General features: G+C 44.1%; 1 protein-coding gene across 2 annotated transcripts in view; it reads left to right on the forward strand.

Moving 5' to 3' along the window:
• The window catches only part of klhl20 (kelch-like family member 20), an 18,628-nt gene extending 4,168 nt beyond the window's left edge, over positions 1-14,460 (forward strand). For both annotated transcript variants that reach the window (XM_083653431.1, XM_083653432.1), the window contains 11 exons: positions 3,030-3,138; positions 3,703-3,909; positions 8,440-8,598; positions 9,076-9,170; positions 9,522-9,637; positions 10,336-10,519; positions 10,628-10,771; positions 10,919-11,052; positions 11,982-12,190; positions 13,127-13,233; positions 14,007-14,460. In XM_083653431.1, the coding sequence (XP_083509557.1) occupies positions 3,030-3,138; positions 3,703-3,909; positions 8,440-8,598; positions 9,076-9,170; positions 9,522-9,637; positions 10,336-10,519; positions 10,628-10,771; positions 10,919-11,052; positions 11,982-12,190; positions 13,127-13,233; positions 14,007-14,091 (1,549 nt within the window). In that variant the 3' untranslated portion in view covers positions 14,092-14,460. The remainder of the gene's footprint in view (positions 1-3,029; positions 3,139-3,702; positions 3,910-8,439; positions 8,599-9,075; positions 9,171-9,521; positions 9,638-10,335; positions 10,520-10,627; positions 10,772-10,918; positions 11,053-11,981; positions 12,191-13,126; positions 13,234-14,006) is intronic.
• Positions 14,461-24,419: the final 9,959 nt, after the last annotated feature.

Here is a 24,419-nt window from a genome sequence, read left to right on the forward strand (position 1 = left end):
AAAAGCCTCAACTATTCACTGTTCATCATGCAGTGGCGTCATTTCAGCAAAAGCCAAGGTATGGCAAGGGACGCACAGGGGGATGAATGGGGGGTTTCCCTCCCACTTTGTGGAAAATATTTGTGAAATCAGTTGTGCAAGAGTCAATTTTGGTGAGTTGTTTCTATGCAATTCACTTGACATGTAAGTAGTAAACATATTTTTTTAATTCCAGTGAATCATAATCATATAGTGTTACTTTTTGTGATAAGTGCTACAGCAGGACCTCACAGGCTGTGCATAAAAACTAATGCTGTAAATTGTACAAGGAACCTCTAACCATACCTGTCCACAAGGGGCTGTGAAAAAGAGGGAGCCTTTCTGGGGTATCAGTGAATGGCTTATCCTCAATGTACCCAACCCCCCCGCACCCATATACAGTAGCACTACACCACAAATTAATAGAATAAATACAAGGATGTACAGTAAATTACTTTTCTAGTCTTAAATTCATAACTCACAGTAAAATAAGTACAGGTAATGATAAAATAAAATAAGATAAACATACAACATGTAAAAAAAGATGTGATCAAAAGTGAGCATCTAAAATGTACATCACAAACATCAAGTGCAAACATTGAGAGTTTCAGTCAATATGGTAGAAGTCCCTCTCTGTGCTTCCACAGCTTGTTTGTGTTTGGCATCAATGTTTGTTGTCTGAGGTTCCAGTCTTTGTCATACCATATGCCAGATGAAGGTCGCTTGACCGAAATTTTGCATTTATTTAATAAAAGTCCTCTTTAAGTGAAGTCAGTGTGCGGGAGTCTTCCTCTTCAACCAGTACTATTCAGCGTAATGACAGGGACTACCCCGTAGCTGTCCATTTTAATGATATGAAGCATGATATTTCTTCCCTACACTTCTGTGGCATTGAAAGGGTTGCCTCGCCACCTAGGGGCGGGGATCATGAACTTCTACTGAAAAGAAGAGAAGCCTTTTGGATTTTTCATTTACAAACCTTATCGCCAAAAGGCCTAAATGATGAACTCCTTTTCAATGTCATGCTCTGATTTGTAGAATCATTATTGTTTTCATATAGCCTCCTTTTTCTATTTATTCCAGGGCCTCTTTTAGACCATCCCTCTTGTCTTGAGTGCTATTTGGGTGCATTGTCGTGTCTCACCACACCCCCTTATAATTACCGTATGCAAGCAACCTATAAAGCCCTTCTGACATGACATAGGTTATGATTACTTATATATTTTCTGTATTTCAGAGCCATTTACAGCTCTTACAGAACTCTTGTACCTATGCTGTATACCTTTGTTCTTTTTACCATTTTTTCACTGGGAATTGTTTGAATATATATATTCTTGTCATTTTACTCTAATTGTAATTGTGTGACACCTGCAGTGTAGTGATTTGCTCCATGGGTCTACTACATAATTGCCTTGCTCCCATTGGATGATTGTTCTTTTCCTGGTTCCTATTTAAACAGGTTCCAGTCTTTGTCATACCATATGCCAGATGAAGGTCGCTTGACCGAAACGTTGCATTTATTTAATAAAAGTCCTCTTTAAGTGAAGTCAGTGTGCGGGAGTCTTCCTCTTCAACTGGCATCAATGTTTAACATGTTTGTTAACATCAGTTCCCCACCGTGTTCTACGGTGGGGAAATGATGAAACATACATAGCTTGCAAAACGACATTGCCCGACATAGCTTGCAAAACGCATAGCTTGCAAAACATAGCTTGCAAAACGCATAGCTTGCAAAACATAGCTTGCAAAACGCATGGTATTTGCTAATATAGCGGTTAGAAATGGGAAGGTCTCGCACTGAAATTTGGCAGAGCATCTCTTCTTCTTAGGATGTGTTTGACTGCGGTGACGGTCGTCCACCGAGAGCTTGAGCGAGTGCAGTGACACAGTTACCCACCCTGCGTCACTGCCTCTGGGTTGGGTTGCCAGGTATCATGACACATATCCTACAGGAGATTAACGGGAGAAATTTCCAATCTGGAGCACAGCAGGAGAAAAGGTTAAACATCTGGAGACTCCCGCGTAAATCGGGAGTGTTGGCAGGTATGCCCCTAACCTGTATAACAACGAAAAAATCGATTTATTTTCCCGTTGTTATTTTTTGTTCTCGCTTAAACCGAATGTTTTATGGTCACTCACGATTCAGTAGGTCACGGGTTGGCTTGGTTTGAGCCTTAAAACTTGTTTTATAAGGATTTATGGAAATGTCCATGGAGAAAATGAATGCGGAACTTACTTCCATGGGCAAATTATGTCACGAAAAGTCACATACCTGTTGAGCTCTATTCAGTCCTCCTTTGTAGTTCAGGGCGAACTTGAATGTCAGTACAGTAAAAACAACAGCAGCAACTCCAGTATCCATGAGAGTTCCCCCATATTCTGTGCCTTCTATTTGGTGTCTTGTTTCATGCATCTTTTAAGTCTGGCATTTTATACCATTTTTACTGCCAAACTGAAATTAATATTTAAAATTAATCATTGCACATTTTACCGGTCCAAAAGTGGAAGTTGGAAATGTATCCATAGGCTAATTAATCCACATTGAAGTGCTGTACTTAACTTAAAAAAAAAAAAAAAAAAAAAAAAGGACGGCACGGTGGCTCAGTGGTTAACACTGTTGCCTCACAGCAAGAAGGTCCCGGGTTCGAACCCCGGTCCGTCCCAGGTCCTTTCTGTGTGGAGTTTGCATGTTCTCCCCGTGTCCGTGTGGGTTTTCTCCGGGTGCTCCGGTTTCCTCCCACCATCAAAGACATGTACTGTATATTAGGGTTAATACTCCTGTCAGTGCCCCTGACCAAGGTACTGGCAAAATAACTGGAGTTGGTCCCTGGGCGCTGCACAGTGGCTGCCCACTGCTCCTAGTTCTAGGAAGGTTCCTAGTAGAGGATGGGTCAAATGCAGAGGATGAATTTCCCCAAGGGGATAAATAAAGGATAAATAAAGGATAACTTAACTTAGTTTTTCCAGTGCGAGCAGGAATAAAGAAATAAACGTAGCTGTTGTTGTTTCAGGGCGATGTTTACCGGAGAGCTGGCGGAGAGCAGGCAGACGGAGGTGGTTATCCGCGACATAGACGAGAGGGCCATGGAGCTGCTCATCGACTTTGCCTACACCTCACAGGTAACCTGTCATACTGTAGCTCTGACTTTCCATCAGGTTTCAGCATTAGATCTTTTTAGATGAATGGCTCTCCTGCAACTGGTTTTCATGGGCCTTCGTCTCGGGATGACAGATTCAACTCTTCACTTCATCTAAGTCTGAACAGTTATGGCCCTCATATCACCATGCTCTGCTTTTGTTATTTTTGACAGTATAACAGCATTTGATGCTATTTAGCACCTCCAATGCAAACTGATACACATGGCTGCAGGAGACCAACCAATGAGCTCACACAACAGGCTGATTTAATCAGGTTATCTAAACCCAAGGCCTTAGAAGTTCTTGAATATACTTTTGGAGATCTTGAGCAGCAGACATTTTGAGTAGCAAAATTGCTCTCTGTCATTCCAAATGGCATTACAAAGTTTGAATAAATCATAAACATAACTTGCTTAAACTTGTAGAAAGAAACCCTGCACAGGTATCTTCTCCATGTATATTAACTAGAGTAGTATGCATGTTTTTGTGGCTTTGTATAACTTGAATACCTTAAAAACTTAAAAAGCCCCCTGGTGCTGCTCCTAGGTGACCGTAGAGGAGGGGAACGTCCAGACGCTGCTGCCTGCCGCCTGCCTCCTGCAGCTGGCTGAGATCCAGGAGGCGTGCTGCGAGTTCCTCAAGAGGCAGCTGGATCCCTCCAACTGCCTGGGCATCAGGGCCTTCGCCGACACGCACTCCTGCCGCGAGCTGCTCCGCATCGCCGACAAGTTCACTCAGCACAACTTCCAGGAGGTAAAGGAACAGAACAGGCTTTCTACGGCTCCTGAAAACCTATCCAAATTTAAGGCCTTAAAAATATATTCACTTGCACTGCTTATTGCAGCTTAAATCTGTTAAGTAATCCAGAACGGGGTTAGCGGTACAGTATGCATCCTATCTGCTTAACGAAACACAATTCATGTCCCTTAAATTCTTCTTAAATTCAAATTCTAGGTAGCATTATCGTAAAGTCTCAAATTTTGGCTTTCTGAACCGTGCAGATACCCTGGAGAAATGTTGTTTCTCTTGTGGTCTCTGTTTCACTCTATAACATTCCAGTTGCCAATGAAAAACCGTTACTGTTATTGTCACAGTTAACCAGATCTATGATTGTCCCACGCACAGACGAGTTTTAGTTTCAGTTGATGAACATAAAATACACAATAAATAAATCACATTTGTGGGTAATGATGGAGGGTAAAGAGCCAGACCTTGCATGCAGCTGGACTACAAAGAGATTAGCAGAGGTTTATCTGTTTCTCTCAACTCTTCTTCACTCTTCGTCCTCCTCTCAGCGAGGAAGTAACTCGCAGCAGGAAATGATGTCACAAGCTCACAGAGCTTGGTTCTTCTTTCTGCAGCAGCACTGTTGGCGTTCAGTTTGTCCCAGGCCTATGGATGTATGCACAAGGTAACGAGCACAGCCGTCTGCCTGCTTCTGTGTTTGACCTAAGAGCTTCACGGGTCACGCACGGTAAACGGGTCAAAGAGTCCAGGGCGTTTGAGAACAGCCATGTTGACACAAGTGATTAGACACATCGGTCTGAGATGTGTTGACGTTTGAGACTGGACATTCGTAAAACTCACCTGCAGGGCTAACGACGCTGTAGTGGGTAACACCCTGTAGACCAATTTGCCAGTGGACGTTACAGGGTTACGTCGCTGCAGTTGCGCACGCAGCGCAGTAGCAATTAATCTGAGGAAACAAGTGAAACAAAAACTAGAGAGATCCCCGGAATACGGGAAAAATACTTATTGTGCCGTAGAGACGCTGGGCCTTCCCACTAGGAATATGATGACGATGTCCGGCACTGCAACTTTGGCGATGGAGTTGGATCCTAGACCCATCCTGACAGTGAGTACGGGTCAGGAAACCTCACCCCGTTGAAAGAGTTATAGCTTATTTGTCTTAACCTTTAAAATACGTGGAGGAGGCGTCCGGATCTTCCATATTTCTATGACAGCTGAACCGCTAGCTGTCACTTCCTGCAACCAGTTCAGCTCCGCCCACAAAATACGTAATCACTGTTTGCATGAATGTCCCATAAGAGATTCACAACAGTAATGAGTTGGCTATAAAAATAAATCAATACATAACACCACATGCTAACAGGTGTTCCTCTCGTCAGACATTGAGTACGGAGGTATCCTTCTGTAAAAACCATGGCTAGAGCAGCCTGAAGTAATAAGAATAAAGGGTATTTGAAGAGCTCCAGATTCCTTGATCAACACTATAGACCCTTTTCACGGGGGCCATTTTGTGTCGAAAAGGCAGAATAAACACAGGTGCAAGCAACACACTAATGAGGGTTTCCAAATTCCAATCATGGAAGTTGGAAACCCTCATTAGTGTTTTGCTTGCACCTGTGTTTCCCCTGCCTTTTCGACACAAAATGGCCCCCGTGAGAAGGGTCCATTGGAGTTCATCCAGGGGCCTCATTGATCAATGTGTGCCTATAATCCCTCCTAAAACTATGATCTAGCTTGTCCAGTGACTGTCTACTACGTGATCCAATCTGTGTATCACAATCTAGTCTCACAACAGTTATAAAGTAAACAAGACAAGCTACTCCGATCATTTAAGTCAATCCTGAGCCTTGCTTGGGCACATTTTGGGAGCCACACCTGCTGCAGGCAATTACCCCGCTATCAATCACAGTCCAACTGGGACATTCAGCATGTGGATCCGCCTCAATCCACCCATATATGGTCAATGCCAGTGGTCACATGTCGCATATAAATGAGCCTGAATATCAATTGAACAGGGAAATAGCATGCAGCTGTGCGTGCAGTCACTGGATAGGTTAGTTGTTCTTTTTAGTGCATCAGAACCTTTTGATTTAGGTGGCAGAAAGAAAGTGTTGCTCTGCTGACTGAGTCAATAGAAAGAGGAAACCGTGCTTCAGGCTGTTCTGGTGTGTGGGCTGTAATCAGCTGACAAACAGCCTGACTCCTGTCTTTGCTGCCCCAGGTGATAAGAGATGAGTGTCTGTGATGAGAGACTGATAGACAGACAGACAGACTTCCTGTCCCTCTACTGTTGTGTCCTCAGGTGACAGTCTGAATTCCTTGCTGTTGACCCACTGGGACAGTCTATTCATTATTCACCAATAGAGATTGAACAAGTACAAATTTTGTCCACATAAAGAATTCTAGGTGATGATGTATCGTTCTTTCAGTATTTGAGCATTGTGAGGGATTTCACAGATAAAACACAAAAGAAAATTCATAGTAATAAAACTTATTTTGGCCGAGCACTGCACTGTGCGATGAAGTTTGATGGCCCACTGATATTTGGCCCCAAAACGTTTCCCTTGGACAATTTTTTTAAAATCCTTTTGGGGGGGGGGGTCCGAGTGAAATGTTATACGGTCTCTCCTGATCCTAAATATAGCTGAATCTTGAAACTATTTTTATGATCATTTTACGAAATGTCTATGGAAAAATGAATGGCGGGGGGTAATCCCTTGGTGCGTTTGCTGAACCCGGGAGAGGACGTGATTTTGGGCCCCCTATTACAGCGCCGTAGCGGTGGTGAAAATAGGGCGAACACTGATTGAAGTGGTGAAAGCTCGTAGCTGATTTCTGACTGTTGTGCGTTGTTGTCTTGCAGGTGATGGAGAGCGAGCAGTTTAGCTGACTGTTGTGCGTTGTCTTGCAGGTGATGGAGAGAGAAGAGTTTAGCTGACTGTTGTGTGTTGTTGTCTTACAGGTGATGGAGAGGGAGGAGTTTAGCTGACTGTTGTGTGTTGTTGTCTTACAGGTGATGGAGAGGGAGGAGTTTAGCTGACTGTTGTGTGTTGTTGTCTTACAGGTGATGGAGAGGGAGGAGTTTAGCTGACTGTTGTGTGTTGTTGTCTTAAGCCCATGGCACACCAAACGAACATTCTCAAACAAACACAAACAAACACGAACAAAGACAAATGTTCGTTTGGTGTGCCATAGCTGTCTGTCCTTGTCTGTTCGTGTTTGGCGATGTTCGGCGATGTTCTGTCATGTTTGCCAGGATTCGACTTGTTCAATCCGCCGTTGTTCGCTGTTCGCTGTTGTCTGGTAACTTCCCATGTTTTCAGTCGCGTATCCATGGAAACGGAGCTCACGCATGCGCGCCTAATGCATGCGGTTGTCTGGTCAGTTTGGTCAGAGGCAGAGCCTCCTAACGTTACACGCGACGCAGCAAACATACGTTTCTCTGCCAACCATGTGCCATCACACTGGGCATCAACAACACTAGCGGGAGACTTCTCCCATGCACTCCCGCAAATAAGTAATGTTTTGCGCAGCAAGGTTACATAATGAGGGAGAGAGAGAACATCCATGACGGCTAACAACAAGCTATGCTAATAACTAGCTAGCCGTTCAGAAACACATGTAAACAGCCGTGTGATCACTGAGAACCTCAGTAAAATAAGGAGAGAGCTGCAGGTGCTTATGCAGAACTAGTGCACGATTAAGTGCACAGTGGGTAATGACCCGCTGTGATGAAGAATATAGCGAGATTAACCAGGTTGATAGCAGAGAAAACACTGTTGCAGCTGCCATCAGCAGGACCTCCAAGCTTCAACTAGCGTTGCCTGCGGTTGCCTGTCACATGACGCCTTCATGGTCCCTCGATAAAGTCTGCAGAAATATGCACGTTCCCTCACCTCTCTCTCAAGAAGCGTCACGTGAGTGTGGCGTTTAAGGCCATCTGTCGCTACAAAAGAAATAAACTGGGTGTATCATTGTATTACTCGACAGATGTATAACTAACTTTGTCAGTCTGAGCCATCTTCTATGTGCTGTAACACAGTGCAGTTTCTATTTTTCTGGTGTTTCTTTTTTACATGTTTGGGACTGTTGTGCTGAATATGTTTGGTCGGTGTGCCATGCTTTCAAACAATCTCCAACATCTGCCAACATTCACAGACAATTGTCTGTTGGTGTTTGTTGGTGTTTGTTTGAGAATGTTTGATTGGTGTGCCATGGCCTTTACAGGTGATGGAGAGGGAGGAGTTTAGCTGACTGTTGTGCGTTGTTGTCTTACAGGTGGTGGAGAGGGAGGAGTTTAGCTGACTGTTGTGCGTTGTTGTCTTACAGGTGATGGAGAGGGAGGAGTTTAGCTGACTGTTGTGCGTTGTTGTCTTGCAGGTGATGGAGAGGGAGGAGTTTAGCTGACTGTTGTGCGTTGTTGTCTTACAGATGATGGAGAGGGAGGAGTTTAGCTGACTGTTGTGTGTTGTTGTCTTGCAGGTGATGGAGAGCGAGGAGTTTAGCTGACTGTTGTGCGTTGTTGTCTTGCAGGTGATGGAGAGCGAGGAGTTTATGCTGCTGCCGGCCAACCAGTTGATTGACATCATCTCCAGCGACGAGCTCAACGTGCGCAGTGAGGAGCAGGTCTTCAACGCTGTGATGGCCTGGGTGAAATACAGCATCCAGGAACGCAGGCCTCAGCTACCACAGGTAACCAGCCGGGCGAGTCAACCGTCACCCCTAACCTCAGTCACTTGTCATTCTTCACCTCGTCAAAGTAGGCCAAAAATGGGTCCCAGATAGTTGAGAATCTTTTAAGCGAGTTGGTTCTCAGGAATCTGAGTCTCTCCATCTGTATAACGGAGATCATGTCCATCAGCCACACCTGAAACGAAGGTGAAGAGGAGGACTTCCATTCCAACAGAATGAGGCTTTTGGTGACAGTTGTCCCCTGCGTCAGAGATTGTTGCACAGCTGTAGGGAAGTTCAGAGAGGACTCCGAGCAGCCAAAGATGGCGAGTTCTGCCTCCGGCTGAAGGGTTATTTTGTGGACCTTAAGAGTACCAATGAAATATTTTGGCCCAGAATCCTGTTAGTGAAGAAGGGCAGAACCAGAAGGCATGAGATTGTGTGCCACTGCCTGCCGAGAGAGCCTGTGAAATGACGTGGATCTCATGTGTACTGTAGGTCCTGCAGCATGTCCGTCTGCCGCTCCTCAGCCCCAAGTTCCTGGTGGGCACGGTGGGCTCAGACCCTCTCATCAAGAGTGACGAGGAATGCAGGTGGGTGCAGAGTGTGTGTGTTGTTTCTGCCAACAAGTGCTCCTACCTCTGAGTTCAGAAGTGGTCAATTGGAAAATGAAAACATTGAAATTGGATCTAGAACCCATGAAGTGAATTGAACTGCTTGTAATGTACTTTTAATGAGATGATACAAGCCAAAATACTGCAAAACATTATGCCTACATGACATTTGCACTCAACAACACACTCAGAAATATAAGTTCACTTCATATTCTTAGCAAGTTCAAGGTGCGTCCCTGGGGCTCATTTCCTAGGTAATGTGTCGTGACAGTTTATAACCATGAATTATGACTTGTATATTGAAAGTGTGTTTTTTGTGATGGTTAACAGAGACCTGGTGGATGAGGCTAAGAACTACCTGCTGCTGCCACAGGAGAGGCCCTTGATGCAGGGCCCCAGGACCCGGCCCAGGAAACCCATCCGCTGTGGAGAGGTGCTTTTCGCAGGTCGGTGTCTCAAGCCACTAAAATGAAACCTGATGATCCTGTCTAGGTCCACATCTTCCATGGCTTTAAATGAACGCCAACCACCTGCCAAGTTGTGGGTCCAGGGTGGCAACTTGTTCTGTTCTGTGGGCCGCTTTGGCCGCCTGTCTCCATTGGACCTTTTCTATTGTACTATTTTGGCTACTAAGAAATCCAGTTGGCTGGTGAAATTGTGGATGCCTTTGCTATAGAGATACTGCGGAGCGCGTCATCATTCAGAAACCACGCCCAAAACGGGGGAAAACACAAACTCCCGTCCAATCCTGGCGTTCTCCTATGTCGCTTGCATGGCCGTGTGTTGCACAAAAAGATCGTATATACGGAAGATGAACACAACAAATTACTTCATTGACAGCAACATCCACATTTTTCTTCTCGCCAATTCTCAATAGCTTCCTTGTTTTCCTCGGGAGTACAAAAAAACTTTAACTGGCGATTTTTTACATTTGTTGTCTGCGCAGCCCACCACACAACAGCTTTTAGCTATCTTTAATTCAAGGAAAATGACGCTGGTGTGTGGAAATGAATGGAGCTTTTCCCCCGTGATGGGCGTGGCCTATTTCATGCAGTGTCTCTATGGTTTTATTTATTTACCATTTTTACTGTTATGAATACTCCTGCTCATGCGTCTTCCCCTCCCTTGCTTCCTCCTCCGGTAGTTGGCGGCTGGTGCAGCGGCGATGCCATTTCCAGCGTGGAGCGCTACGACCCGCAGACCAACGAGTGGCGGATGGTGGCGTCCATGAGCAAGCGGCGATGCGGCGTGGGCGTCAGCGTTCTGGACGACTTGCTGTACGCGGTGGGAGGTCACGACGGCTCGTCCTACCTCAACTCTGTGGAGAGGTCCGATCGCTCGAGCTTTCTCTGCAGATTTTTCATTCTCCGCCTTTTCTAACTTTTCTAAGATCAATTTAAAAATCAACTGTATTCTATGCCTTCTCTCCCGTCCAGATACGACCCCAAGACCAACCAGTGGAGCAGCGATGTGGCCCCCACCAGCACCTGTCGTACCAGCGTGGGCGTGGCCGTCCTGGGGGGTTATCTGTATGCCGTGGGGGGACAGGACGGGGTCTCCTGTCTCAACATCGTTGAAAGGTGACTGCCAACATGGTTATTTTAATGGGAAAGTACTAGGTGCTTATTGCAGCCACAACACTTCCCCAAAAAAGTTCTTCACGTGTTATTCTGGCATGCCTCTTCTTTATTTTGCCTAACGGGATGCCAAACCATGCTGTGTTCAAGGTACGACCCCAAGGAGAACAAGTGGACACGCGTGGCCTCCATGAGCACCAGGAGACTCGGGGTAGCTGTGGCCGTCCTGGGGGGCTTCCTGTACGCAGTGGGGGGGTCCGACGGGACGTCGCCACTAAATACCGGTACGCTACTGATTCCTGCCACTGTGCACACAGAGCTATAACAAGTATCAACTAAGTAGAAGTTAATTAGATAGCACAGATAGATAGAATGCACTCAGAAATAGATCAGGCAGATTATGGACAAAAGGAGTAATTTACTGTTATTTTGTACTGTTCTACAGTACTGAGTTGGTTGCATTTGCTTAGCAATCATGTTGGCAATTAGGCCAGAGATTCACAGTTTGGTCTCCATCACACTTCAGAGGGGTTCACACAAACATTTTCATGGAGCATCGTCTTCTCTCGTCGAAATAGCTGCATGGCTTTTGAAAAGATTCATTCAGCATCGTTGTTGTGGAGTCACGGTACAACAACTCTGCTGCTGCTCCCCATATTTCATGCTGGGTTTTTGTGTAGCTTTGATCATGATGACAACAACAACATTGCTAGAGAAAGCAGCTAGTGGACATGAGTCCACAATGCCAGAGTATGTGGAGGGTTTCTTAAATGAGACCAGAAGCCCTCTAGTGGCTGATCTGCACCATAGCTGTTACTCAGCAGTTTGAGCTCTACTGTACATATCTCTTTACTTTAAGCATGCATTTTTGACTATTAACAGCCCAAATGTCAACATTTTCCGCTGTGAATGCATACTTAAGTTTTCATGTTTTATTTCCCTAGTTGATTGTTTGGCTGATTGAAGGACTAAATCACTTGTTCATTCATACTCTTTCTTTCCACTTTGATCTCCTTCACCAACAGAGACTTAAAACCCCTTCAAGAATCAGTAGCACATGGTCTCCCCCGATGCTCAATTGAAATGGGTTCATGTAATCACTCATTCATGTTCGTTCTTTCTTTCTTTCTTTCTTTCTTTCTTTCTTTCTTTCTTTCTTTCTTTCTTTCTTTCTTTCTTTCTTTCTTTCTTTCTTTCTGTCTGTCTCTCTCAGTGGAGCGCTACAACCCCCAGGAGAACCGCTGGCACACAGTGTCTCCCATGGGCACCAGGAGGAAGCACCTAGGCTGCGCCGTCTACCAGGACATGATCTACTCTGTGGGAGGAAGAGACGACACCACAGAGCTGAGCAGCGCAGAGAGATACAACCCCAGGACCAACCAGTGGTCTCCTGTAGTGGCCATGACGTCCAGACGGAGCGGGGTGGGTGGTCTGTGTGTGTGTGGAGATGTTAGCTAAAGATGTCCAGTAGTATTTCCGTGACTGTAGCCATTTAGATTGCACAGGTTTGTCTTACATAGATGCTGCCAGAAAGTTGTAAATCAACAAATATCGGATCATTTAAATTGGCAAGGGAATTTCCTCCATTGTATCCTGATGTATTTTCCAGACTGATGTATGTGTTCACATGTGTATGTTGTCACCCAACCTAAAATGTGTACACAAGGCGGTGTCAACTTGGGAATTGCCATCTGTGAATGTTTGCTCACTGCTTACCAAGTTGAATGCTTAAAGGATAACTTCACCAAAAAAACAACTAAAACTGTTTTGCAGTCATTAATTTAGTTTGACAGTTATTGAGAGTTGATTAGAGTTAAGTTGTGGACCAGTGATGTCATTCATGCATGAATGACATCACTGGTCCACAACCAAACTCAAATTAACTCTAAAACTAAATTAATGACTGCAACTGTTTACAGTTTTCGGATATGTGTGAGATGATGTGCAAAATAATCAGCATTTCCCCCCCGCAAAGTTTTCCGTTAATGCTGTTAAAATGCCGCAGTCTGTTTTCATTTATTTGTTTATTTGCACACAGTAAAATCAAAAACAAAAGAAAGATACATACAAGTGTATGAAAATATTGTGCAGGAAAGAGACAAGAAACCCTAATGGGCTTATGCAAGGTCTCTTACCTCGGAAATTAAACCAATATTAACAACAGTTACAGCAAAAACATACAATATAAACGAAAAGATTAATTCCATATTTGATAACACAAGTGCCCCAGATTACATTGATCTCTTGAGACAAGATAGATTTTATTTTATTTTCTAATGTATTGAGAGAGGTTAACGACAACCATTCACTTCACAAGTGTATAAATGCCATGCGCTCTGTCCCCATCTCTCTGTGTAGGTGGGCCTGGCTGTGGTCAATGGTCAGCTAATGGCAGTAGGAGGCTTTGACGGGACGACATATCTCAAAACCATAGAAGTGTACGACCCTGATGCCAACACATGGAGGTAACTGACCCTATCCTAAAGGACCCGGCTAGAAAACAAAACAAGCCAACCAAATCCAGTATAACAATGACGGTAGCTACTCATTAGACATATTTACAGCTTAACACGATATTAACAGTGCCATTACAAAACAAGTGAATGTGTTCAACTGTGATCTGAAAGATTATTTTGCTCAGATGTCAGTGAGTGAGGATACCCTCATTATAATATCTTATCTGTTGCGAGACCACCAGACACCTTCACTTGGCACCGTCCAGTCCACTCACAGTCTACAGTCTCTGTCTAGTGACACTTAGTAGGATTCATCGTGATACCGTATCATCCTTCACAAGAGCTGCATTTTGATCAACTCATTTGGACCGTGGGGAATTTAATTTGGCACCAGTCTCTGGATATTATCGTCCATTATTCCGTTCCAGTAAAAGTAAATTACTACTCTAGACAAATTACTACTGTAGTAGACAATTTAATGGATAGCATTTTCCCATCGAAATACTTGGAGAGAAGTTCAATCCCACACCAAAAGTAATCTTTTAGTTTTCATAATATTGATTGATGTTGTACCCAGTCAAGAATGGGCCGGCAGAAGATATAATTTATTATGCCTATATTCATGAACCGCTTTATTACTAGTTTCACAATAGCCCCAATAAGGTAACCTGCACCAATGTGCTTATCAAAAATGTTGCTTGTTTTTGTTCTTCTTCTTCTTCTTCTTCGAGTGTCACAATCACATGTCTTCTATATCACATGACTGTGTCTCCTCTTTCCAGGTTATACGGAGGAATGAACTACCGCCGGCTAGGGGGAGGGGTGGGTGTCATTAAAATGACTCACTGTGAATCACACATATGGTAACCCCCAGCCCCGCCCCCACCCGTCCCTCCACCCACCTCTTGGCTCCACCTCTTCACCTCATCATGCCTCCAAAAGAGACGCTGTTTCACCATGCAAGGATGACCGGAGAAAACGAGTGGGAAGACGGAAAGAGGAGAGAGAGACTATTGACTCTATAGCTCATCCCCACTCACACCCCACCCGCCCCACAAGCCACTGACTGGGAAGTCCCACCCACGGCCGACTTTTCTCCACGAAGTGCACCGAGAGCAGAAGGCGACCAAGTACCATCGCGCTTCCAGTTTGGAGGCCGTTTAAAGTCCCTCTGCCGTGACCTCACGAAAAGCGTTCTCCATGATACTCTTAAGGGTCAGAACGGGACGTTTTGAATCAGACAGGTGCGTGTGCGTCACACAGGTAAACCTCAGTTTGATCGGGGGCGGGGCTTGGGGAGATAAGCCTATTATAATTTTAGGGGGCGGGGGGCGAAGAATTGATTAGAGGAGCTTAGAAGTTGATGAAAACGTGCGATGAGGTCACCGGAAGAGGGCTTTTCAGCTTTTCCATCTGTGATAGCCGCCCTCGCCCTCCCTTCAACTAAGACCCCAGCTTTCAAATTCTGGCTAGTATGGATCGACCCAGACCGGACAATACTAGCCAACCAGTCAGTGGACCAGTACTATTTGTTACGTCGATCGAGTAACACTGCATCCTTTTGACTATTTCCCTGGAGACGTAACACGGAGGTCAACGCCGCTCTCCCTCACTTACATTTAGGCCTATGGCTTCATGTTGCATCAGATCAGAGCAAACATCTCACACTGTGGCCATTCTCTGCTCTCTAGGCCTCATGTGTAGCATTCAAACACTACGAAGGCTGTGCTCTTTTGAAGGCCTCTTTACTTTTAGAAGGTGTGTAATTTGTATTTGGCTACCCAGAGAGAAAAGGAGTCCTTCCACCAAGCCATCCGATCAGGACGATGGTGAAGAGAAGCAAGACTGTTGCTGTTACAGAACCGTTATTATTTCCCCCCCAGTTACATTGAATGGGACTCTGCTGCTGCACTTTAGGATAACAGGGGAATGGTGTAGCTATTTTTATGATAGTAACCGTGGTGTTAAGAGTTCAATTCAGATGTGAGTGAGGTTAAAGGAAGACAATTTGTTTTTAGGTAGATTGGCCCTTTGGTCAACTTGTTGTGTGTTAGGTGTTGTGAACATACCAACATCTTCCATGATCTCACCATGGTAGAGCATTTGTGCCGATGCTCCACGCTAACGGTTAGCATTATGTTGAGCGGTAGTAGGCTCCATGCTAGCTCTGTAGCATACACTATGTTGAGTGATGATCTCAAAAAACATTTGAACATACTTGTTACTGTGGATCATGCTAGTACCATACTATCACTCAACCTAGTGTATGCTAAAGGATTAGCCTGTCGCACAGGTTGTGTGTTGCATTCTTTGAACAAAGTAAAACTTGAAAATATTGTTTTCTCTCTCCCCTAAATGCAACTGTCACAACGTCTTGGGCTGCTAGGAAAGACGGGGCCACGCTAAGGTCCACCTCTGATTGAATCGGCTCATTTTCACGATGATGCAAACAATAAATAAGCAAAATTTCACATTTGCTAACTTTCTGAACACCTAGATGTTTTCTTTTGAGTTGGGCTGTATTCATGTTAAGTTCAATAATCGGCAATTGTTTCTTATTACACTGGATTTGATGTAATTATCTGGCCAAATTATCTTTTCAAGTTTTCTTTTTTTTTAATATATGGAATGTTCATTTCTATTTTAAGCCTCATCATACCCCTGATATCTGACATTTGAAGGAAATCTAGTAAAGTTTGTGTTATTACTGTGTACTGGACTGACCGTCTCGCTAGTTATTACTGTGTACTGGACAGACCGTCTTGCTAGCCAACGTACACTGAAACCAGCTCCCATAGAGAAAGTAGGAGACGACATTTTCATGACAGCACTCTGTGAAATGGGAGTACAGTTATAGACATACGCACTTTGGCATGTTTCACCCAGTTTGGGTTGAAAGGATGGGCACAAATCCTACTTGTTTTTATTTTCACCACAATTCCCCACATGTTTTTGGGTTCTGGTCATACAACACATATCTGTTTGAAGGCAATTGTAAAATGTACAACGTTGATCACGTTGGCTCTCCAGTTCTCTTAGCAGTCCTCTGATGTGTTATTGAGGTCTATGGTGAAGTTGGTTTGGATGCATCTCCTCAGCTAGCACTGTGATTGGCATTGTATTTTATTTTATTTTATTTTATTTTTTTAATCAGAGTGTTCACCTTTCCAAAAATGGGGTGACATGTATCTATAAAAATGATCAACTTGGAGGTTTCGAATGAGGTGGTTTCCGCAGTGCAGAAAGGATGACAAACATTTCATGCCGTACACTAGATGGCGTTGGTGCTGTGCAGGAGTGGAACTTAACTGCTTTCTACTGCAACACTCCAGATAGGTTTGGACTTTTTGACTTCGTATGACACACACACACACCTCGTCCGTTTATCAGATGATTCTGCACTTTAATTCAGTCATGGATTCAGTTTGGAAGGAGCGCTTGGCGGCAGTTTAGGAGGCACAGCACAGCAAGAACATACAACCAGGCTGATGCGTCGTCATGCATTAGGCTGCTTTCTCACTGGGAACGATTGCTTTCGTTCCGTTCTGTTCCGCACCCGGGAACGATTGCCCCCCGCTGGTCAGCTTTCACATTACAGCATTTCTTCCGCGCTCGGAAACGGAACGGAGTGCACTTGCATCATCAACTATGCCTGGAGTTTATCCTCGCCCTTTTGTTGTCTATGTGATTCGGAACGGTCGGCTTTCACACTCGCAAGTGTTTCGTGCCCGGGCACACCAAAGCGCTCCCCAGGCCACCTTTTTAAGTGGATCCTGTGACCTGTCACGGTTCCCTGTTGTGCGCCCGGGCGCAGAACGGAACGGTACGCAACGTTCACACTGGGTCAAATGTTCCGAAACTGGGGTCAATTTGGGCACAAGTGTGCTCGGGAACGGTACCGGGGCGCCAGTGAGAAAGCACCCTTATATTGACCACCTTTTCATCAGTGAGCCGGTCCTGACACAAATGTTGCCGTTGATCTTCAGTGACTGTTGGGTTTCGTCTTCTACTTGGTACCTATAGGAGAATCCCTGAGGGGGAGGCTTTCAAGTCGCAGGATCCCAGTCAGTCCGATAACTTTAAAGAGTTAATTATTTATTCAACTGAATGTTCTTGCTGTTGGATGAGTCACCATTTCATGCAAAATTTGTAATATTTCCATACAAGGGAAAGTCTGATCTTGCATGGCTTTCGTGAATGCCAAGTGGCAAGAGATGATCTAATAATAATGCTGTCAGTTGTGAACAAAATTCACAGTATGGTATCTGGCCAACTGTGTGCACCTGCTTCTTAAAAACTCCCCAGAGAGCATTTGCCATTTCTCACTGCCACAAGAATTACATGGGAATCCCACTCAATTTTAAATCTTTCCCTGCTATTCCTGCTTTAGGACAGTCCCATGAATATTGGGCCCACATACATTTTTTTAGACTGCCCATATCTATTGTGACTAAGTGTCCTGTTACATCATTCATGTATTTTCTTATTCATTCTTTTGTAAACAGAAGTTTTAAAAAGTATATATAAATATACGTTATATACAATATAAACTTCTCTCCAGAATATCCCTCTGGTCTTAGTTCTCTGGTTTTTGAAAACAAATTCTCTGGACTTTATTTTCACAGTCATCAAGTGATGATCTGTTGAAGCAATAGCATTCAGTTCTTAAATTGAGTGGGATTTCCTTTTTCTAATGTGTACAATGACTATGATGCATTGTGATTGTGATCAGCAGAACTCGAATAGCCTTCAGCTGGTAGCCAATATAAACAAGTCCTTTTTGAATCACCTGTGTACAATACATCACTCAAACAAATCTGTGATTTCTGATATCGAACAGCCATTTTTCAACTGCGATCACTACATCCCTGAACTGATCACCATGTTCACTATATGAAAAGGATACAACTTTTCTCCCTGGAAACACGTGTCTGTCTTTCTTTGCAAGGTCTATGATGGGAATGCTAAGGAGAATAGAGATACAGCCTCAATAGGCCAGAATGCATTGCAAGGCCTGACCCCTGCTTTTTCTCCAGTAGAAAAACATCCATTCTCTTGTTGCTAAAGCTATTGTTCTCTGAGGCATTCTGGGAAATGATGTTACATCACTGAAGTAGGAGCAGACAAAGCATGAATAGTGGGACACTAAAGTAAATGGCAACACTTTGCAAAATAACTCCTGGGATGCATTGAACACTACAGATTGATCATGTGTGTACACCTACAGTTTGCTTTCTTTGGTTCTGGATCATAGTGGAAAAATGTACTTTTCATTTTTGCATTGGGTCTGTTAATGGAAAACTTTGCTGCTTTTCAACCATATCCCTATCTGAAATTGGGATAGTGGGAATGTTCTCTGTCCATGCGGCATGGATTCTGCTGCTCTTCCTTGATGAGGCCGATGACCGTTGTGTCGTCTGCAAACTTCAGGAGTTTGATGGGTCCCCGGAGATGCGCGTCGTTGTAGAGGAGGAACCAGGGGGAGAGCACACATCCCTGGGGGGCGCCAGTGCTGATTATTCGGATGCTGGTTGTGATTTTCCCCAACCTCACCTGCTGAGTCCTGTCTGTCAGGAGGTTGATGATCCACTGGCAGGTGGAGGCTGGGACACCGAGCTGGATGAGTCTGGAGCGGACGATTTCTGGGATGATGATGTTAAACGGCGAACTGAAGTCCACAAACAGGATGCTTGCATATGTTCCCGGGGAGCCGAGATGTTGCAGTATGTGATGCAGTCCCGTGTTGACCGCATAATCCACCGACCTGTTTGCCCGGTAAGCAAACTGCAGGGGGTCCAGCAGGTGTCCTGTCACATCCTTCAGGTGAGCCAACACCAGTCTCTCGAAGGATTTCATGACCACAGACGTCAGGGTGACGGGCCTGCAGTCATTAAGTCCTGTGATGGAGGCCTTCTTTGGTATTGGGATTATAGAGGAGCGTTTGTAGCAGGAGGGGACTTCAGACAGCTCCAGTGATCTGTTGAAGATCAAATACTGCCTTTTGCCTTGACATCACCCCTTATTATTTAGCAAACAATGCAAAGGCAGTAACTTCCAAATAAGGGTCAAAGGTCAAGTTTTTTTTTAAGTTAGGTTAGGATTTTTTTTTACACATTTCCAAAATTCCAGACAATTCATTTGTCTGGACAACAAAACAACCTTTTAGGTCATTTTTCTCAGTTCTACACTCTGGCGAGTTATCCCCTTTTTGGACTCATTGTTTGCACTCTGCTGCTTGTTATGTGTCCATGTAGCAGAGCTCAGGGCATCACTTTGTGTTGAAAAGTGGTGGGGATATAAGGGCTCAGATGAAACATCGTGGGAGATTGAGTTGTCACCTAGAATGAGTCACCACTGTGGTCTATGTGGTGAGATGTTTTCGATAGACCGCCTCAGCCTGCACTCACGTGTGCACAATGTGACATGAAAGCCACACGTCTGCTGTGCAACGGAAGCAGCAAACAATCGACACGCTTCTTCTATTTCAGATAGGAGACTATAACACCATCATGCCATTTAGACAAATTGGTGCAAGCTATTTTTCAGAACATTCTTTAACAAATTATGCTCTTAAAAGTTAAACGTGATGGGGACAAAATCGTCCATTTCAAAAAGTGTCCACAGTCTAAATGACATGGCAGACTGAGTGTGTGTGTGTGCGTGTGGAGGGGGGGCGGGGGGGAGGCTGCATTCACACATCTTGAGATCAATGCAATGACATCTGATCAAACGGGGGAAATTAAAAATTTGATTCCCCCCCTTTCGGATATATATATATATATATATATATATATATATATATATATATATATATATATATATATATACAGTTAGGACTCAAGATTCTTATGAAAATACCCCACCTTCGGGCAGATGCCCAGTGGCCTGGCCTGGCATGGCCTGCAAATTTTTTTTTTTTTTTTTTTTTTGCAGGCCAGGCCACTCACTGAACAGCAGGCCAGTATGTATAAGCGTTCCTAGTTGTGCAGATTGCAGGCAGGCAGGCTGCAGGCAACCAGGCAGGGAGGAATGTATTAACTTTTTAGTCAGAAGCTGCTGAGACCCCAGTGTGGGTGGGCGGGGCTTGCTGTTCAATGGTGCCAAAATGGAGAAGAAAAGAGGTGCAGAGAGGTGGAAAGCAAGGAGCCTATGTTGTGTCTTGGCCTAAACTACAATATCAGTGGTAGACAATTGTCTATTGCCTCTAGAATATTCGAGAGAAATTAAATTAATAACACGAATTTGTATTTATTTATTTATTTATTTATTTATTTATATTAGGCTATATAAAAAGATTGAGTTGTCACCTAGAATGAGTCACCACTGTGGTCTATGTGGTGAGATGTTTTCGATAGATCGCCTCAGCCTGCACCGTAACACGTGCACAATGTGACATGAAAGCCACACGTCTGCTGTGCAACGGAAGCAGCAAACAATCGACACGCTTCTTCTATTTCAGATAGGAGACTATAACACCATCATGCCATTTAGACAAATTGGTGCAAGCTATTTTTCAGAACATTCTTTAACAAATTATGCTCTTAAAAGTTAAACGTGATGGGGACAAAATCGTCCATTTCAAAAAGTGTCCACAGTCTAAATGACATGGCAGACTGAGTGTGTGTGTGTGCGTGTGGGGGGGGGGGGGGCGGGGGGGAGGCTGCATTCACACATCTTGAGATCAATGCAATGACATCTGATCAAACGGGGGAAATTAAAAATTTGATTCCCCCCCTTTCGGATAGATATATATATATATATATATATATATACAGTTAGGACTCAAGATTCTTATGAAAATACCCCACCTTCGGGCAGATGCCCAGTGGCCTGGCCTGGCATGGCCTGCAAATTTTTTTTTTTTTTTTTTTTTGCAGGCCAGGCCACTCACTGAACAGCAGGCCAGTATGTATAAGCGTTCCTAGTTGTGCAGATTGCAGGCAGGCAGGCTGCAGGCAACCAGGCAGGGAGGAATGTATTAACTTTTTAGTCAGAAGCTGCTGAGACCCCAGTGTGGGTGGGCGGGGCTTGCTGTTCAATGGTGCCAAAATGGAGAAGAAAAGAGGTGCAGAGAGGCAGGGCCGTAGCTAGCTATGAGAACGGGGAGGTCCGGACCTCCCCTAATATTTCAGCCTGCCAAAAAAAAAAATTTTTTTTTTTTTTTTTTTTTTTTTTTTTTTTTTGCAGGCCAGGCCAGGCCACTCACTGAACAGCAGGCCAGGCGCCGCCTACTGGTTTACTAGTGGTTTTATTACTTTATTCAGGTTTAAAGTGGGTGCATCTCATTGTAAAATTGGACTTGGCCCAAATTGGGCTTCAAACGGCCCAAATCAGGCTTCAAACGGCCCAAATCTGGCATTAAACGACCCAAATAGGGCTTCAAACGGCTCAAATCTGGCTTCAAACGGCCCAAATTGGGCTTCAAACGGCCCAAATTTTTTTGCGCGCGTCGGCCCGTATCGGCCTGGCCTGCTTGGTATCTAATGCCCGGCCTGAATTATGATCCCAGTCTGCCCCTGGTGGTGAGTGATGACTGTCTGTCTGCCTGGCAAGATAATTGAAGGTGAGCGAGCTGCGAGACAGTGAGCGAGTGAACGACAGACAGTGAGTGACACTGACAGATTTTTTAGCAACAACCAAGAAAGTAAGTGTCTAGTCTGTCTCTTAAGTAATGTTACCTGTGTGACACGTTGGGATGCTACTGGCTAATCATGCATGATGCCAATTGCCAAGCTCCCGAAGTCAGGTATGCAGGTGGCTATATGCATGGTTTCAGTTTCATGACCCAATAAGTAACAAAAAGAGGTGGTGTAAAGGTAAAAACAACATAATATATTTTATTTTATTTTTCAATCGTTCCTATCAGGAATAAATAAATGTCCCTCTGTATGTTTTTTTTATTATCGATGATGACTTTGTGTGTTGTGTACGGCTTGGGTTGTGTACCTGTGTTTGTAGGTGTCATTTTGATATGAATTTGGCTAAAACAGTTTGTGTTTGTTAGTTACAATTATGTTGACAGGAGAGCTGAGCAGGTGGTGACATGAAAGAGAATATACTGAATAATGACATCACAACAGTATAATCCTAATGTTGATTTAAAATGATATATTACTCTAAATATGGCTTAAAAAGGGAAAAAAAAAACTCAAATTTTTTCCTCCCCTTGCTGGACCTCCCCTATTTCGGAACTCTGGCTACGGCCCTGCAGAGAGGTGGAAAGCAAGGAGCCTATGTTGTGTCTTGGCCTAAACTACAATATCAGTGGTAGACAATTGTCTATTGCCTCTAGAATATTCGAGAGAAATTAAATTAATAACACGAATTTGTATTTATTTATTTATTTATATTAGGCTATATAAAAAAAATCCCATTGGTCAAATGTAAACAGTAGTGGCTAAACCGAAAGTATGGGTTGGATTTTTTGGGGGTTTTCTTCACAAAAGTGGAGAAGGAGGCAGAAGCAGCACTAGCACTGGTGCAGGCGCTCCTGCAGAGCTGGAGGTGGTGTTGAACTCAGAATCAGGAACCTTCAGGTAGGCTACAATTTCAGAGCATAAAGTGAAACATGTAGGCTACAGTATAATGCTTATTGCTTTCACATTCATGTACTTTATGGGATTATCAGTAGGACTGCACAATACAGTTTAAAGTGGAGATGAAGTAGTTTGATTTTATTATTTTTGTATTTGCATTTAACCTCAGACAAGACAAGACAGGACACTGCACGTTTGCTGTGAAACTTTTGGACAGAGGCATGTTTGTTTTTACGTCTTCATATTATACTTGCAGTTATCTAGGCAATGTTGAATTATTTTAGTGAACAAATAGGTAAGGTAACATGTAACATCATGTTAGCATTATATTCACCAAATCTTGCTTAAAACGGCCAAAACATTTTATTTTTCATGTGTGTCCGCGTGTGTTGGCCTGGCCTGCATGGTATCTAATTCCCGGCCTGAATTATGCTCCCAGTCCGCCCCTGTCTGAGGCGGATAACTTTATCGTCGGAGACGAACGCAAGGGGCACTCGCTGGAGCTCAGGAGGAGAGCCGTTTCAGCTACAGAGGGGGGGAATTTCAGCTACAGAGTGGAGGTGATGTACTGTAGTGAGCGGCCTCTAAAATCGTCACAGGTGTTATTGCTAGATTTGAGGGTTTTTATGCACGCGTGCCAGATGCCTCACAAAAACCAGTCTAGATGCAGCTACATGTATGTGTGGGCACAAAACAAAAAACCAAATAGAATCCTAATTGCTACAGAAAAGTCCCACATATTAATGCAAAGTGGTGTCTAACCTGCATCATGCTCTTTAAAGGGCGAAGCCTATCCACCTTATTTTTGAATGCCCCACTGTAAAAAAGAATCGTGGGTACAAGGTCCGGTTTAACGTGACTCATTGTTGCCGCTTGCCATTTCCTTTGTTATACTCTGGCTGTAGTCTCTTAAAACAGACTGTCTTATCTACAAGAAAAAGGAAGTTGAAAGGCGGGACTTCCGCTCATTCGTCCAATCAGAATTTAACATTAGCTAACTAGCTGTATACTGCTGTAGCTATCGTTAGCTAACGCTGATTAGTAAGACGAACGATAAGCTCAGTAACGTTAGCAACTTACCTCATCACTTTCGTTTAACTCTGGAATAAGTGCACGTCTTGCACGAGGTTCCTCCAAGCCGCGGATACATCGTTTACGTCTATCAGGGTCTTCTTTCACCGGTTTCGTCGGCGTAGCTTCCATGGTAATTCTAAAGCACTGCTAGCATTAGCAACCTGCATCGGTTTAAGTTTCCGGGGGGAACATATTTTTCGTGGACACGCGTGTCGTGATTGGTCAGATTCCGTCGAACTTCCTTCCGTTCTGAAGGTTTTTTTCACTACTTCCTTGTGCATGTTCTGGGGGTCTAACGTACAGACGGTATGGCGAGAGCATTTGAAAATTGCGGAAGCCAACTCGTCTGTTCTAAGAGACTACTCTGGCTGCAGACCCGAATTATAAACCGGAAGCTGGAGTCCGTTATAAAAGTTATAAATATAGTCACGTTATAAACAACTAACCAACGCTGGAGGTCCGTATGGAAACTCGAAATGTGTGTTACTCGAAATGGTTAAAAGTTAAATCAATTTGGTGGCGTTTTACTGCCATGTAACATAGCTAGCTAGCCGCTAACATTAGCCACAGTTAGTAGCCGACTAC

This window comes from Poromitra crassiceps (assembly GCF_964638095.1).
Source record: "Poromitra crassiceps genome assembly, chromosome: 17".
Classification (NCBI taxonomy): Eukaryota; Metazoa; Chordata; class Actinopteri; order Beryciformes; family Melamphaidae; genus Poromitra; species Poromitra crassiceps.